Raw genomic sequence first — 16777 nt, 5'->3', positions numbered from 1 at the left:
GTATTTTTGAGCACATTTAATGTAAGACAGTTTGTTGCAGCATAATATTCTAAAATATATTATAGTTCAAGGTTTAAAAAAAAGAAATCTATCCAGCAAGTCGATTTGTTGTCAACATGAATCATTATTTCTATGATAATGTACTTAAAGTAATTGGTATTAGATACTATAAGACACTTACAAAATATTTAACCTACTCATTACCAGTTACTGTATAAATAGCATCACCAAGCCCTTATTCATGTTAATATTTACAATAATATTCCTTGAAGAAAACATATTCCAATATCCTCATAGTGCTGAAGAACTCTGTTGGACCCTCGATATCTCAATATAGTACACATTAAGACTAGTGTTCACTGCTTGTGATGAACCTCAAGGCCACGTCATTGGCCCAATGGAGACACAAACAGGTTAGTAGACCTGCTCAGGGCGTAGGTCTGAGAAGATATGCGAGTTACATCAGCTTGGCCTTCGTCCAGCAGTATGTGCCTATCCACTTAATGGATGACTGATCTGGCATAGTCCAAGAAAGATTTTTGTACAATCCGATCTGATTTAAGTGGAGTGGATCAGGGCAGTATTGTATTGAAGGTCAGGACCAGTGATAGTAACCCACATTCTCTTCTCTTTTGATGTGCTCCAGGAGGCCTTTCCCTGAATAATTGATTTAAAAAGTCAGTCCTGAGAGGCCCCACCCTTTGTAAAGGCACATTCAAGTCTCTATTTTTTAACCAAACGTAAACTAACTACTAACTTTCTACAGAAATAAGTGCTGCGGATACCGAACTCAACAATGAAAGTGTTTGATATATATACTGATGTTATTTCTGCTCTGAATTTTGAGACTTGCTCAAAGAAATGTTATAAATATGTCTCCACCCCAGAGGCATACTTTCTGCATTAACATTTATTTTTTTTACCCAGTCAATATTCAGTTTTAGACACAGGCGTACCGGAACTAGGAATGTGCTGTTCTGCACAGGCTTGTTCGACCCGGTTGCATATTAAGTTCATGAAAATTGTTTGATACAAAAGTATTTTCTCCTCACCTCTCACTTGCATGTTTATACCCACAGAGACTTACGTCTCTCTAAAAACATTGGCTTTTTATTGCTTGGTGAAATGTTGCCAAAAGCAGTCAGTATCAGAGTCAGGTTCACTCTCCTTCCATTCTTTCACCATATATGGTTAAAAAAATGTGGTGCCAATGCTTGCCACAACTGCACACTCGAAACTACGTTTATTGCTTTGTAAGAAAATCCAGTAATGCTCAAATGTGCAGCTGTTGAGGTACATATATAGGGTTGTTGGCACGAGACGAAAAGTGTCTTTTTGGTCATTTGCATAGATTTTCCAGACCAAAAGTGTCACAGTCACCTTTAGTTATCCAAGGTTGTTCCCCATCTGTCAACAGAACAGCAGAAACAGAGAAACAGTGAATACGACAGGATCAACCATCCCCTCCCGCTAATACGCCTGGTGGTCAAGGTTCTACGGTAAACGTTAGAGCCTCTGTAGAGATGTTCAATGTTGACACAAATGTTAATTATTCACAATTCAACATAATCGGAAACTAAACCCCCAATTTAAATATTAATTATTTAAAGGCATCTGCCCACACATCCATAGTGTTATCGTGTACGTATTTTTGAAATGAGGAAAAGATCCCCAAACACTACGATCAATCATGTAATTTTTTCATTTTTCTTTTGGCAAGTTATGCTATAATATAATAATAAACTATTCACTGTCATGGATTGATATGTTAGCAAATTAATATTTTATCTTACAATATACAATATAATACAATCTGATAATACTACGCCAAACTAGGAAAATATCTGGATTGTATTTTTTAAATACGATAACCTACACGGCCACTTGTTTACCTTTTTTTATCTTGTTTTGTAAACCAATCAACCTTAACATCTTTCGTTTTGTTTGTTACTTGTTAGATAAGTTTGTGACTCCCCTTTTCTTTGAATTCCCCAATGTCTATCACCACTCCTCATTTCTCATTAGGTGGTACACGTACCTCAAAGCGACTGTACACCTTTTTCTCCTTCCTCATGCTCTCCATCCTCTTCAGCAGGCCCTCTCGTTCCTGTGGGTTGGTTTGGGGTCGCGAAAAGAGAGTGTTCCTCAGTGAACTATGTCTCTCCAATCCCTTTTCTCCAGGGTCGCCCTCCTTGGCACCGCCTGCTTTATCCTGGTCCTGGCGGTTCTTCTGACTGTTGGCGGAGATCTGCCCCAGAATGACCTTGGTGTCATCTCGCAGGTTGCTGCTGAACAACACCGAGCCACCAGAGGACTGGTACCGCGATGGTCCAGAGGTGCCCGCTGATACTTTGTGATTAACGTTGGGTTGGTCAGTGTTGCTTGATCCCGTGTGAGAAGATGTGCTGGACATTTTGCTGGAGTCTTCAGTGATTTCCTTCACAGTTCTCATGGTCTTTTCATCCGCCATAGCACCAGATTTCTTGTCCTTATCCTTAGGCCCAAGGAAGCCCTTTAACCTCTGCGTCTGCTTCTTGAGGAAATCCAGAGGCTTCCCCTCACTCTTGCCGTCGCTCCCTATTGTGTTGATGGAAGTATTAGAGCCAGAATGCTTATTGAGTACGTCCCTTGAGTCAGAACGCATCATAGATGAAGAGCTGTGAGAGCGGCTCTTCTTCAGTTCACTCTTCTCTGCATCGGTTGCATCTGCTGTCAACAACTCCTCACCACTAGAAACCCGACGAGGGTTTACTGTTTTGATCTTCAACGGGTCCTTTCGGAAGATGTTTGGAGAGGGAAAGGGCTTCAGAGACTTGAAAGGGTCTTTCTTCGGAACTTCTGACGCATTCCCCACCTTCCGAGTGGAATCTGGCTCTGCGGCCTTCAGTTGGTTTACTGGAGACTTGGGAGACACCACGGGTGGCTTGTTTCCACTGATAGATGGTCTGCGCGTGAGCTCCGCTAGCCTTGATGAGATGTCTAACTTCTTGGGTTCAGGTTGCGGTGGGTTTACAGAAACAGATGGGATGTCGTGAGTGGCTGTGCTATGATGAGTTTTATCCAAAAGGTCTGGCTTCTTTTCAACTGGCTCAGTGGCTTTGAGTGCTGATTCTGTCCCCATCCTTGAGGCTTTTCTCTTGGCAGCCAGATCTTTAAAATACTGTAGCCGACTAGCTGGATCGTTCATATTCAATGATGATTCTTGTTGAGTTTTAGAACCTGCAGTGACATTGGAGGGCACTTCAGCTGGTGAAGTCTTAATTTCTTGACTTGCATTCTGGAATTTATCTTTGAGGTCTTTAAAGCTGGTCCCACCCTTCTCTTTGTCCGGCTGTTTCTGCTTCAACTCCTCCTGGTCTTTCTCCTCGGTCTTCTTCCTCCATTCAAAAGGCTCCCGGTTCAAGGGCTTCCGCGTCTCAAGCATCTGAGCTACTATAGAGGTGGTGCGGAGATGGTCTAAATCCTCGTCTTCTTCTGTGGCGGGCTTAAGACCCAGGCCTCCGCTGTGCTTCTCCACCTTCGAGGATGTAAAGATAAGGGAGGAGCGTAACCGAGAGCTTCTCATGAGCATCGGGTTGACACGTGAGCGGAACGACTCATGCTTGGAAAGATTGACCTCGGCGCCCTCCTTCATCTCCACATCTCCTGTTCCCTCCCTTGTTCCGATTCTGTCCCGCTCCACGTCACTGTCCTTCTCTCTTTCTTTCTCCATCATGTATTGATTAAAGGTAGTGCTGGGCAGTGGATCCCTGGTAATTGTTGGGCCAGAGTCTTTAGCGCTGTTGTCAGGTAAAACGGGTTTCCCAAAGCGTGGTCTCAGAACATCTGGTCTAGGTTTAGAGGGCATTTCTTTTATCCCATAGCGATTTGTAGAACCTTCAGGGTCCGCTACCTGTTGAGCTGATGGAGCGTCATCAAATGCATCCGGGCCTAGTGGCTGAGGTAGGCCTTCTTCTCCGCCGTCCTCGTAAGTGTTGAGGAAGGAGTTGATTCTCCAACTCCTCATGCCCTGTCTGGCGCTCGGGTCTTGATCCCGCTCCTGTTCAGACTGCTTCAGGAATTGTTGTTTCTCTGGAGGGTGGGGCTGCGTGGGAGAGTTCTGGCATGCAAAGGGTTGGCCCAAGGTGTTCCTCTTCTGTGACGAACCTCCTGCATATCTGCCTGCTTCATGATGTCCATGGAGCCCTTCAGGTCCTTTCAGATCATCGGACGAGAGGTAATCTCGACTGTAGCCTCCTACGGCAGGCGGTTCCAGTTCGGACGTGTAGCTTGATTCTGAATGGTGATCTATGGCGAGATTCGAAGCATGCCTTTGGAGTCTGTCATAATGTCCATGGCCAGATCCAGGGCCCGGCCCCTCGTGGTAGAAAGACCGTTGTTGGGTCTGCTCCCTGTAAAAGAAAAAAGTGAGTAAATAATATATTATCATAGTATCATCGGCGAATCAGAATTCAAATTTGCTTGAAAAGTGATAGCGAAGTTATATAATTCAAACGGACAATGGGCAATATGTCATATCAATAAATCAACAAACCTCTGAAAATCAGTCTCTTCCAGATTATTCATGACTCTGTGCTTCATGTACTGCTTTGACGACGAGTAGCTCTCCTGGGTTCCTTCCGCGTAGCTGTGTCTCTTGAATCCGGTAGAGCACACCTCCATCTGTCTGGAGACTATGGACCTTCCCTGCTCTAAGTACGACTGCTGAAGATGAAACTGCTGCTGTGCATACTTTCCAATTGTTATGCCGGCCGTAGGTTCCATCGAGTGTCGAAAGGGGTCGTTCCTTCGGAACGAAAGAGGATTCCGATCAGAGTCTCCATAGGGGAAAGCAGAGGGAAGCTCGTTCTGTCGATGAAAACCCCTGTTGCTTCGCAATGACTGGGATCGCTTCACACCAAACGGACCGCTTTGAAAATCTGAGCTGCCATGTGGCACAATTGACTGGTCGATAATCAGAGGCTCTGACTGAGCAAAGAGAATACGAAACTCTTCATCAAAGCTGGCGACCAGCTCCCCGAGGAAGAGGTGGGCGATGCAGCGGTGTATCTTCTCATAGGACCACATGAAGCTGGAAGACATGGAGATAGGAAGGAGGAGGTTGTTAATGTTGACTAATGTAATCATCACAGAGCTAACAGGAAAATAAGGTTTTTAACCTGGGAGTACTGCATTATTATGCTTCCCATTTAGTTTCGTTTTTTTCCTTCTTTGTAAGCCCGCTTACCTATAGTTTCCACTGATGACAGCTCTGCAGTCCGCAAGTAGGAAGCGGTCTTTAACCTGTCCCTTGAAAGATTTGCCTGTTCGGCAGTAGTATGTTATTCCAGCCACCGTCCTCACACGCATCATCTGCAGCAACCACGATTAAACACAAGGGCACCATGTTATCAAGTAGCAAAGCACTGGGAGCAGCTGTACAACAGGTTCATAAATGACTAGGTAGCTTAAAGGGAGCAGGAAGAAAACTGACCCTATGACATTCACTCAGTAGTATATGCAATTTCAACTCACTTGAATCAAGTCCAAGTTAACCCTGCAGTTGTTCACCATGGCAATAAAGTGATGGGTGTTCTGCTCGTCCAATAGGATGTAGACAGGGACGTGGCGGGCTGCGGCGTCCAAGAGGTCAGAGAAAATGTCTACATCCGTAAAGATGTCCATCACCACGGCGATAACCTGGGGCAAAATCAGGGAGAGATCAGAGGCGCTGCTGACATTCAACAACATGAGCATGGTTACATTTTTAGAGGGAGGTTTCATCTATTACATTATTTTACTTTGAATTTGCATTAACACAAACTTCTCAAAACTGAGAAGTTCAGTGCACGTTATGAGAAGAAAGAAAGATCTATGGTTGAGTATGTTTTTATTTACTGTGATATATAAACGTATATAACATGTCTTCAATTGCAGAAACATTGGCTCTGTATAAATATTAACATTTGTTATGGAAGCTTGAGTGTTTTAATGATTTGAATAAGGCACGCACATTCAGCACATATGTTTGAATTGGGCCCAACCCTTTTTTATGAAGTATTCTCCTCCGCACTTGATCGCAACCTAATCAAACACACCTTAGGTAGGGCTTGGCATTTTAGGTAAACATCCACAATTCATAAACCACAGCACAATTTCCTTGATGTAAAACCCATTTTATACAAGCCAACCAGGTTGAATGTTATGGACATGGTGTATTCAATTGACGTGAATCTAATGACATAACTTCATAAATAAAATGTTGGCTCCAAGACAGTATGAAGCCAACAAGGCTTAAAACTACTTGAACAAATTCAAAATACAATTTAAGGGATTTATTAGGTCAATTTTATATTGTATTTGTTATCTATTTATAACTATTGTGTAATAATTTCATATTTTTATATGATGGACTTGTGAGCCTCTACCTTCCCTCTACCTTTGTAGACTGAAGCCCAAAGCATGCAGCAGGCAAATTGTAGTTCATATGTTTCGTAACCCAAAGAATCATCTTGTTCAAACGGAGCAAAGCCCCAAGAATGAAGTGGGCTGTACTCCCTTCTTCATGAAAAAGAGGTTAAATTTGTTCAAAGCAATGTTCTCAATATTTACTATTGGGCGTTTGAGATAAGACAAACCGTTCCTCAACTTGCTTGACTGCATTCAGGTTCAGACATGACCACAATAAAAGTCATAATGACAGTAGCCCAGACGCATACATTTCTGCACAGAAAATGGACAGGCCAAGCAACACAAACCGGTATAACGGCTCATGTCATTTGACATTTGTACGCTGCACGTTAATTATTTGTGTTGTGGCAATAACAAGCTTTAGTCTTCCAGTCTACCAACGCCAAAGTATAACCCAATGCATGGCATGCTAGTACTTTCTGTCCCATTCCTTAGCCATAGCTCTTGATCTAAAAACTCTTAAGTGGCTTCATCATGAGCCATGGACTCATGAATTGGACTGACAGTGTTTAAACGCCCGACTAAACATCCAGACAGATGGCTTTCCTGAACCAGAAGGACCCGTTTGTGATAAGCCACTGCTTATTCCATCACCTACATGATGTGCGTTCTTGATGAGCCTCCTGGCCTGCTCCTTGATGCTGGGCATCTCCGGGTCCGAGGGGTTGATCAAGGTGGTGACCTCTGTGGGCCCGATGAAGCTGTGCTGCTGCTGGGGCCATCCCAGGTCCAGGCCTGGAGCGTCCAGGTCGGAGTGCACCGGCCAGTAGGTGTCAGACGATCCATCATCCTCCAAAACTCCCTCATGGTAGGTCAGCTCTGGCACACTGGCGTACTGGCTCTGGCTGGGAGTCTGGAGGGTGGACTTGATGTGATCGATCTCGGTCTGTGCCAGGAAGGGCACCACGTCGGCCTTCTGGAGGAACTCGTAGTAACCCTGATAAGACAGTAAACACGTCCCCAGTGGGTGAGTCCAACATCAACAATCATGAGTCTTGTTTACATACAGAAAAGGACGACAAACTCAAAAGCATGAAGAAGAATAGGATTTTTTCTTCATTTTTTCATTTACTTGAATGAACAACTGAATGGATAAGAGGTTTTGGACAACGAAAAACGAATTTGTTCATGATGATGTAACAAAAATCCACAATAATAAACAGATATAACATTGTTTGTTAAATTGGTAGAATTGTGCAATCCAGTGTATATAGCGCATAGGGATGCACCGATCCGACTTTTTCAGTTCCGATGCCGATACCGATGCTGGGGCCTTGCGTATCGGTCGATACCCGATATCGATCCGATATCAGTCAGCACGTTTACATGCAGAGTCATAATCGGGTAACTAAACAAATAAGACCTCAACAGGACTAAATCGGATAAGAACACCTAGATAAGTCGTTCATAGTCTGGTCTCTACCTGCATGTCAACAACATTGTTTCGGAGTTCACGTTCTGCGCATGCTCGAAATCTTTTCCGGGGGCCGTGAGCCGGAAGTAGAAGGAGACGGTATACGTGTTGTTGTCGCCGTCGGAAAACAAGAAATGGCGATTTATTTAGAAAGGTGGCGCAGAAGATGGAGGAAGCCGGTGAATGTAGTTACCCCCTATAAGAATTGTGTCCCGGCCACGGGAGCGCGCATGGCATGCATTCATTAAAGGTGGAAGCACACAGACGCTACGCTTCTATTTAACCCAAGGCTGAATTAAAAGTACATGTTTTCCTAAATGTGGGTCATCAATGAGGTTGTAAAGTAGTAACTTCGGGCACATCTGTCAAAATAAACGCTTTTTTCTTCCGACATCTTTACGATCTTTATTCATTCATTGCACCGCGGCCAAACTGACGGGCATATTCTCTGATATTATGAATCTTAAAGACCGCATAGGGTTCTCCGACTCTCGGGTACATCCACAACAAGCAAAGACTTGTAGTGTTGTTTATCTCGGCCATGGGGGAGAAGGAATTGGGGGAATGCCGTGTACGGACGGGCGGCGGAGGGGCTGCTCCGGCGGGAGAAAGATGTTTTCAGCAGACAGCTGTCAACTCACTTCAGGTCGGCGATTTATTTAAAAAGCTGGCGCAGAAGATGGAGGAAGCCAGTGTTGTTACCCCCTATAATAAGTGTATCATCATCAACATGCATTCAGTACACACTACGCTTCGATTTCACCCAATGCTGAATTAAAAGTACATGTTTTTCTAAATGTTCATCAACTAAGCTCATCAACAAGGTTGTAAAGTAGTAACTACGATCTTTATTCATTCATTGCGCCGCGGCCGAACTGACGGGGATATTCTCTGTTATTATAAAATGCGACATGGAGGAGAAGGCAATGTTTTTAGTAGACAGCTGTCAGTTCACTTCGGGTCCATATCATTTCTCCAACGCTCCATTGTTACGACCTCTCGGTCGTATGCGGACTCCTCCGCCAGCAGAGCCAGCTCCTTGGGCTGGACTCCGCATACGATCGAGGCAACGCTCGCTTTACACGCATTGCAAACAGCCGTCGAGCTAGTTGGTGTGGTGAGGCTGAAATATCTCCAAATCACAGACCCCTTTGTGCACTCCATGCTGTCTGTCACAGCAACTCCACTCAATGCTCGCACGTCGCGGCATGCTTGACGTAGCCCGCTTTGCGTAATATGTTTTAAAATATTATTTAAAAAGGGACGGATCGGTCTTGCGAATCGGTTTGCTTTTACAGATACCCGATCCAGCTAAAATGTTGATACCGGGGGCAATATCCGATCCTAATATCGGATCAGTGCATCCTTAATAGCGCAGATTGGTCCGGACGGCACAGACCTAAAGGCTGAGACACATGTCCCATGTTTTCAACCTCTTTGGCTAACAGTACCAGATGCAGATTATTACCTGGGAGTCATCTTCGATCAGCGCGTCGATGGCCAGGCGGTACTCCTCACGGTAGTGTGGGGGAAGGTAGTTCGGGTCGAGCGGGTTATCGCCAACCGAGGAACTTTGAGATCGGTGCGCCATGGTTGGAGGAGAGGTCGGGGGTTAAGGTTCAGAGTGCAGGGGTGGCCGTCAGGTAAAGGAAGGGAGGGTTTTGAACCTAGAGAGCAAAGACAAAAAGGTCAAATGAGGATTCTCTAGTAATGACTGACTATGGAACTAAACTATGGAAATGAGGATATGGAAATGGTGAGGGAGAATATAAAAATATATACAAAAGGGTTGCAAGAGGATTTAATGGCTTAGTCAACATAAAAGATGAGATGGTTGGTTCAAACTTACTCATTTCACTGAAGTCATTTGAATAAGAAATAAAATGTACAAGGCAACGGTTTGGTTAGTGACCGGAGGGGATCAATAAGCAAGCTGTTACTTGTGTTATTCAAGGGCTGCAATGTACAGTGCAAGAGGAACCTCGGTAAAGAGATGGCAACCGAACAGAAGATAGACAATAACAGGTTATTGTTTGATTTAATGATGTTCTTTAGGGTTGCCCACCTATGACCTACTTTTCATTCTACAGTATTGTACACTGTGACTTAGACTCCCAAGAGGGAAGCAAGTTGAAAGAAAACATTGTCCATACCTCAAAACAAAACAAAACAAAACAGCCATTGTTGTAGAGGCAAAATCTGTCAGTATAGAGATAACATGTGTTACACCTAGATCTACACAGTGCACACACTGCATGCGTATACAATAATACAAAGATACTATGTCGGACCAATACATGTCTATTACTTTTCAACACTTAGGTGACTCTTGTAAGACACACACTTTGTAGAAAATATCCAACTATTGCTTTTTCACATTCTTTATATGGATAGATTTGGGCAACTCATTACTGCTAGCATTGCTAAGCAATATTGTACATTCAAGTTGTATGCAGAGAACCTTTATGTGAGTAGTTGTAAATCACTTTAATACTATACTACTATATGTACTATAAGATTACACACACACTGTTGTATTATACACCCTGTTCAGTACACATCAACATTGTAGTTGAACGGAAAGTCAACCTTGAGTAGCGCCAATGATTAGTGAAAATTGAATCGGGCACATGGGCAAACGGCAAATAGATATCTGAGGAGGGGGAAACTCACAGGACAGGACACATACAATGGCGAGGGGAAGACAAAGGACAAAGAGCACGGAGAGCATTAAGAGAGTAGTGAGACAGCTGGGGCTGTTAATAGCTGTCAGGACAGGTTCTCTCTTATTCCCGTCGAGTAAACTTGTCATGCACGTTTCATGTTTTCAGTTGCTACTTGTTACCAAACTGAATAGGCCTATTCAGATGTACTATGTCTGTGGCACAAGATCTATAACAGATTTATGAGATTCATTTCAGTATTTTCACAAATTCCCATGCTAAATGACATGCTGATAGGTAATATGAAAGATGTATGTACATGCATGCTCCTCAGAACATTGCAGCGTGTGATAGTACAAACTGTTTTTTTTGTGTTACTCTCACTCTTTGCTACTTAGCACTGTCAAAATCTATCTTACTGCAGGAATGAGGAAAATGCTTGTACAAGCAGTGAAAGGTGAAGGGTGTGTTATGTGGCCAGAATGGGCGAGTGACGAGTGTTATTCTAACATGTACACACAACAAGTTAAGAATTGAGCGTGACGTGTGCAACATGTATTCCACATACAAATCTGAAATCTGAAATGAGGGGTCGTGCTTTTGTGTCCAACCTTACGGTCAAAGGGGAGGCACTGTTGTATGAGTCACAGCCTAGCCTAGCCTGGCCTGAGGCTAATTTGCTACATGCCTGGTGATTCATCCGCTAGCATATTGGCTAACATCCTGGTGCCTGACTCATTTTCGACCACATAATTACATGTAGTATGCTGTGCCGGTTTCTGAGGAAAGTTCCATGGTGGAACAAAACCTGCCATCTGCAGACCACATTCTTAAAAGGATGAATATGGCGAGCATCAGATTTGAATCTTTAGCAAGAAACTTATATTAAAGTGGCCATCTCAAAGATCTCCAAATATTTGAATTGAAATAAATGAACGGCTTAGATGCCACCGAACGGCATCTAAGTTAAATCATTATCTATCCCCGAATGAGCTAACCCGACGGTGATTGAGCCTTTGGCCCACTGATGAAAGCCCTTGCATTTTCAGTGTTAGGATTGATATCAACTCGGTTGATGGCGACGGTTTCCGCCATGCATTAAAATCACAAGCGGTGCAGTTAGTGACATGTTTTCAATCACCATCAGCAGTGGTTGTCCCCCCAGAGAGGGAATGCAGATCTACCCACTTGCTCTTCAACACACTTGTGTAACAGCCTAACGTTTTTTCCACCATAGGTGCTGCCAAAGTGAACGAAAGCAGAGATCTCTTAAAGACGTTAAATTAACATAATACAAAATTAGCCTGAGGAACGGCAAGATTTGTGCTGATTCAGGACATAATGTACCTGTGCAGTTAAAAAAACAAGCTCAGTGCGAGGGATGTGTCCTCACATGGGGCCAGTAGTGTGTAAAGAATGTCCCTCGTCATGAGTTCAAATCATACAGGTTGTGAAACACAACGGAGATCTTATCCCACTGAAGCACTGTCTTTTTTTACGGCATTATGTGTGAATGCCTTTGACTCTTGAGGCTACTGAGTTCTACTATCAAACATAGAAAGGCTAGCTGAGTAAGCCTGGATATTTGGGGTCGGTTCCTCCAAACTTCCTTGTGTAGCAGTCAAATGCCAAATGATAACAAAGCATGTTGATAGCAGGCCGCCTTCACTTGACCCAGACTGACTAGTATGGTGTCCAAACACAACGGATATGCTTTGTTTGTAGCTGTGGCAACTGGGTTTCAAATTGATGACAATGCTGAGACTCATTGGGAGATAGAGATCACTCATTCAGATCTCTTCTTTCAGATATTACCATGTGTTTCCCTAGGGGGCGGGCTGGGTGGAGTACTTATATTTAACATAAATAGTCAATTTGAACCACCAAACATTTTACAATATCAGTTGGCATAAACGAAGTCTAGTTTATTTTAGGGTAATAATCAAAGCATTCGGACAGGATTTTCTTCAGAGTATGCAAATTAATCCTTGCTTGAATTACTGTCCTGTCAACAGGTCAACTCAAGAGCAAAGGGTTTGTTACATCCACAACAGTAAAACATTACAACATTACAATAGCCAAGCGAAAAACTAAAAAGACTTTCAAACTCTCAACGGCTTTCTCTAAAGATAAGTGCTTCTCTCTCTCTCTCTCTCACACACACACACACACACACACACACACACACACACACACACACACACACACACACACATACACACAGCTTAACACACCTTGCTAAATAAACAGAATGAACTATCAACCATATTCCACCAGTACAGGTTAAATAGTTTATTATTCCTTATACGAGCACTGTGATAAAGAAAACACAGTGAAACTGGTTTAGATGGGAGAAGCCTGTTGGTGTGGGACATAAACACAAACACTGAGATAAGACCGGAGACAGTATGAATCAGCACCCCCCTTCCTCCCCCTCTTTCTCCACTCTCAATATAATAACCTGAATGTCAGTAACACCAAATTAGTGTAGTAAAACGCATAGAGAAAAACACATTAAGATGAATGTGTGTGACAGCCGAGTTCTATAAGAGAAGACATTTTGTATTATTTTGAATTGACAGCTATGTGCTGTAACTACAAGCATTCAAAAACGCGTTAATAATAGTGTGTGTTTTGAGCCAATTTTAGGTTGGGGTGAGGTGATTATTATTTTGGGGGTAGTAGTAGGATAATATAGCTACATGTCATAACCATCAGTAATAGACATGGGAAAATAGTATCAATTAAAAAGGTATAGCTCGTTGTAACTTGTAAATTGCCTATGGCCTTTCCTAGGCCTATGAAAGGTAAAAAAAAATATATATAGGCATAGCTCGTTGACGTAATTTTCCATTGTATGCAAGCCGTTGTTGAAAATAGATGGATATAGGCCTATTCGCGAAAGTAACGCGGTAACAATTCTCCAACGTGACGAATAATTTACTTCAGGTGTCAAGAATATAGAAATAGAAAAGAATAGAATCGACAAAGTTGGACTAGAATAGGCCTAGAATACAAATGAGTAAACAACAATGTGTTGGCGTAAAGTTAGAAGTTAGTTAAAGGAGCTTTTTTCTTTTATTTGCCCATACTCTTCAATTGTCTCACCCTGCCGAGACCCACTTCGAGGCTTCCTTTACTGCTCCTCTTGCCTTTTTATGCACGGCTGTGTAGGCGACAGCTTTCGCCGGTGCTGCCCAAGATAGATCCAGCTACGAGTCGGCTTGCCCCGCATACATTCCTTTTTGTTGCCAACAACTCCACCCAAAAAGAGCCCAGACCCCTGGTCTTCGTCGTGAACTTTTGGTCGGCTCTGTGCACTTCTCTGCGAGGTGTCCGACCTGCCGTTTTAGCGCCGCAGCAGCAGTCTGAAAATGAAGGAGTCCTGTGGCAGGGCTTCCCATCGGCGATGCCCCTCCCCCTTTATGCTGATTACCGAATTCACAACATTATTTGAAATTTACTTCAAGTGGCATATTTTAAAAGTTGCTTAGTTTATGAAAGAATACTTCGAACGCATAATAAACGATGACAAGCACACACTTCTTTGACATATTGTGTAGGTCGACATCAACTATTAAGGGGTCCGCGCCACCTCATTGTGTTTGTAGATCTTTTTTTTTTTTTACTTGGAGTAGATGACTCACGCAAACGAATTGCTCTTTCCAACAATCAAGAGAGGACTTTGTTCCCTCCTTCACATGGGCTCCTGGTAAAATGCAGTTTATTTTTGACTGCTCTACTCCCTCTGCAAGTAACGGCTGTAACGGCGTTGGCCGTTACAGCGTTGGTCTTGGGTAGACACTTCCAGGTTATTCCAGATCGTCTTTCTTTCTTGCTTTAGTTATACAGATAGATTTACATTCACCTCGCATAATGACATGGTGTAAGTAATTACATATGTACGATTAACATAGGATTACACATGATGAGACAAAAAAAGGAATGTGCGATTATGTCTATACGGGTGGGTGTGGAAGCATGGATTGTTTAGGGGTGGCTTTTGTTCTGAAACGTCTATCAGTTGGAACACACCCTTTTTATGGCCTGTGATAGCGAGCAACAGGTACACACGCATGGACGCTTCCATGAAAAAGTCAGGGCGTGTCCCAAGTTTGGATAGGACAGGACAGCCACACACGTAGGCTAAACAGCGCATGGTGGTGAGACACCTAAGTGAAATAAATATAGGCCATTAGATCACAGTTTGAGATGCAGTTCCACAGTCTTAAAGTTACTTTGCATGAGATTTCGTAGGCTAAGCTTGCTTTGCCGGTGTGTGCACAAGTGCTTCCCTCACACACCGGTTGGTACAGACGCTGGAAATGAGGGTGCGGCATCTAGTAGGAATGTGCTCAGGGCGTCCGACCACACCCAGAACCCCCTCCACTGCTCTCTCTCTCTCTCTCTCTCTCTCTCTCTCTCTCTCTCGGAGTCACCTGGCAGCCGCCTGCACACACAGGTTTGGACCTGTGTTGAGGAGAAAGATAAATCCTGGCCTGGATTCTCAAAACAAAATAATGGAATAGGGTATCTCAGTGCAACCAGGTGGTTCTCTGTACAGTTCTCTTTGTTACTCTTACGCCCTGTCACAGGGCCACATCTTTCCGACCCCCTGAGTTTTCCCGGCATGCTTTGCTCGTGGTGTCATGTCACACCTGAGTATAAGGTGACTCCACAGAGCCTGGGACTGGAAGGTCAGCTTTACACTGCTGTGTGGCCGAGCACAACCGCACATACACACATACAGTACATGCATACATATATAACCCCCCCCACACACACACAATTTGTGTGTTACTAGTGCGCATCAGCCACACTAATTAACAAGCACTTTAAGAATAGTTTCATAACAATGTTCACTCCTAAATAATATAGGCCTAATTGCCTCATAACTTATAACAATATATCACATTTTCTCTTTTGATTAGAACTCATATCTAGTAAACCATAATGACTATTAACAACTGCTTCTTATTTGTCACTTGAAAAGTCAAACTGATTCTATGATTACATCATGGAATCATGGTTATTCAAGAGAATTTACCAGGAAAAAGGCTATAAATGTATGCCAAATTAGACATTGTCCTGCCCTCAGAATGTTTTTTCTGCAAGAAATAGCAGCATTTAAAGAAAATAAAAAAATATATATATATTTAAAAAAATATATATATATATATATATATTTAAAAAAATTTATATATATATATATAATGTGTGAGCAGTACTTCCGATAGGTTTTGGTATAAGTGTAATTTTCCAACTGGCCACTGGACTCTGATTGGTTGGTATCCCTATCCAAATGCGACCAGAGGCGTTGTGGTCTGTGCGCCCGTTGATGACGCTCCTTGGAAATCGAAAATTGAGAGGTTCCTATTTGCCGAACGGGTGCAGAACTATACGAATCTGGGTGACGACGTCAAGCTTTCCATCCTCTTCCCAAACTGCACTTACTCACAATGTACACTAGGTGTTATTATTTCGTGTGTGTGTGTGTGTGTGTGTGTGTGTGTGTGTGTGTGTGTGTGTGTGTGTGTGTGTGTGTGTGTGTGTGTGTGTGTGTGTGTGTGTGTGTGTGTGTGTGTGTGTGTGTGTGTGTGTGTGTGTGTGTGTGTGTGTGTGTGTGTGTGTGTGTGTGTGTGTGTGTGTGTGTGTGTGTGTGTGTGTGTGTGTGTGTGTGTGTGTGTGTGTGTGTGTGTGTGTGTGTGTGTGTGTGTGTGTGTGTGTGTGTGTGTGTGTGTGTGTGTGTGTGTGTGTGTGTGTGTGTGTGTGTGTGTGTGTGTGTGTGTGTGTGTGTGTGTGAGAGAGAGAGAGAGAGTGTGAGAGAGAGAGAGAGATAGAGTTAGAGTGAGTGAGAGATCACCCGTAGCCGGCTATGATGTCCGGTCCTCAGTAATGGTTTTAGAGCTAAAAATAAAATATAAAAGATCATATTATGCTCTTCTGTGGTTAAATATTCATTTGGGGTTACTGCTAGAATAGACTCATTTAAATGCATGAGGGACACCTCCATCTAGTGTTGACCAGTGGTAGTGACATAGGCCTTATAATCAGATCACTCATTGCATGCAGGTGTGCAAACAAAGAGCGAATGAGAGAGCGCTCACAGTCTTTTACAGCTAGCTCCCGACAGTTTGATACCTTTGAGTATAAGAATGCTATCTTTCGATATCACGACAAATGTTCAAAGTGATATTAGCGTATGCGTATTAGCGCAACAGTGACCGCCCCCTTTTTGAATTTCATTTTA

The 16777-nt window shown here is 43.2% G+C and overlaps 1 protein-coding gene across 1 annotated transcript; it reads right to left on the bottom strand.

Moving 5' to 3' along the window:
- Window positions 1-982: 982 nt before the first annotated feature.
- On the bottom strand, window positions 983-13751 carry fam83hb (family with sequence similarity 83 member Hb). The gene is made up of 8 exons (XM_084484415.1): window positions 13636-13751; window positions 9333-9531; window positions 7049-7387; window positions 5515-5679; window positions 5228-5352; window positions 4535-5071; window positions 2039-4391; window positions 983-1407 (listed from the first exon to the last, which is right to left on the bottom strand). Exons 2-8 carry the CDS (start codon window positions 9453-9455, stop codon window positions 1387-1389), a joined length of 3663 nt encoding a protein of 1220 aa, XP_084340541.1. The 5' UTR covers window positions 9456-9531; window positions 13636-13751; the 3' UTR covers window positions 983-1386.
- Between the last annotated feature and the right edge of the window lie 3026 nt (window positions 13752-16777).

This window comes from Micromesistius poutassou, assembly GCF_964030765.1.
Source record: "Micromesistius poutassou genome assembly, chromosome: 20".
Classification (NCBI taxonomy): Eukaryota; Metazoa; Chordata; class Actinopteri; order Gadiformes; family Gadidae; genus Micromesistius; species Micromesistius poutassou.
This window is presented reverse-complemented; position numbering and strand designations above follow the sequence as displayed.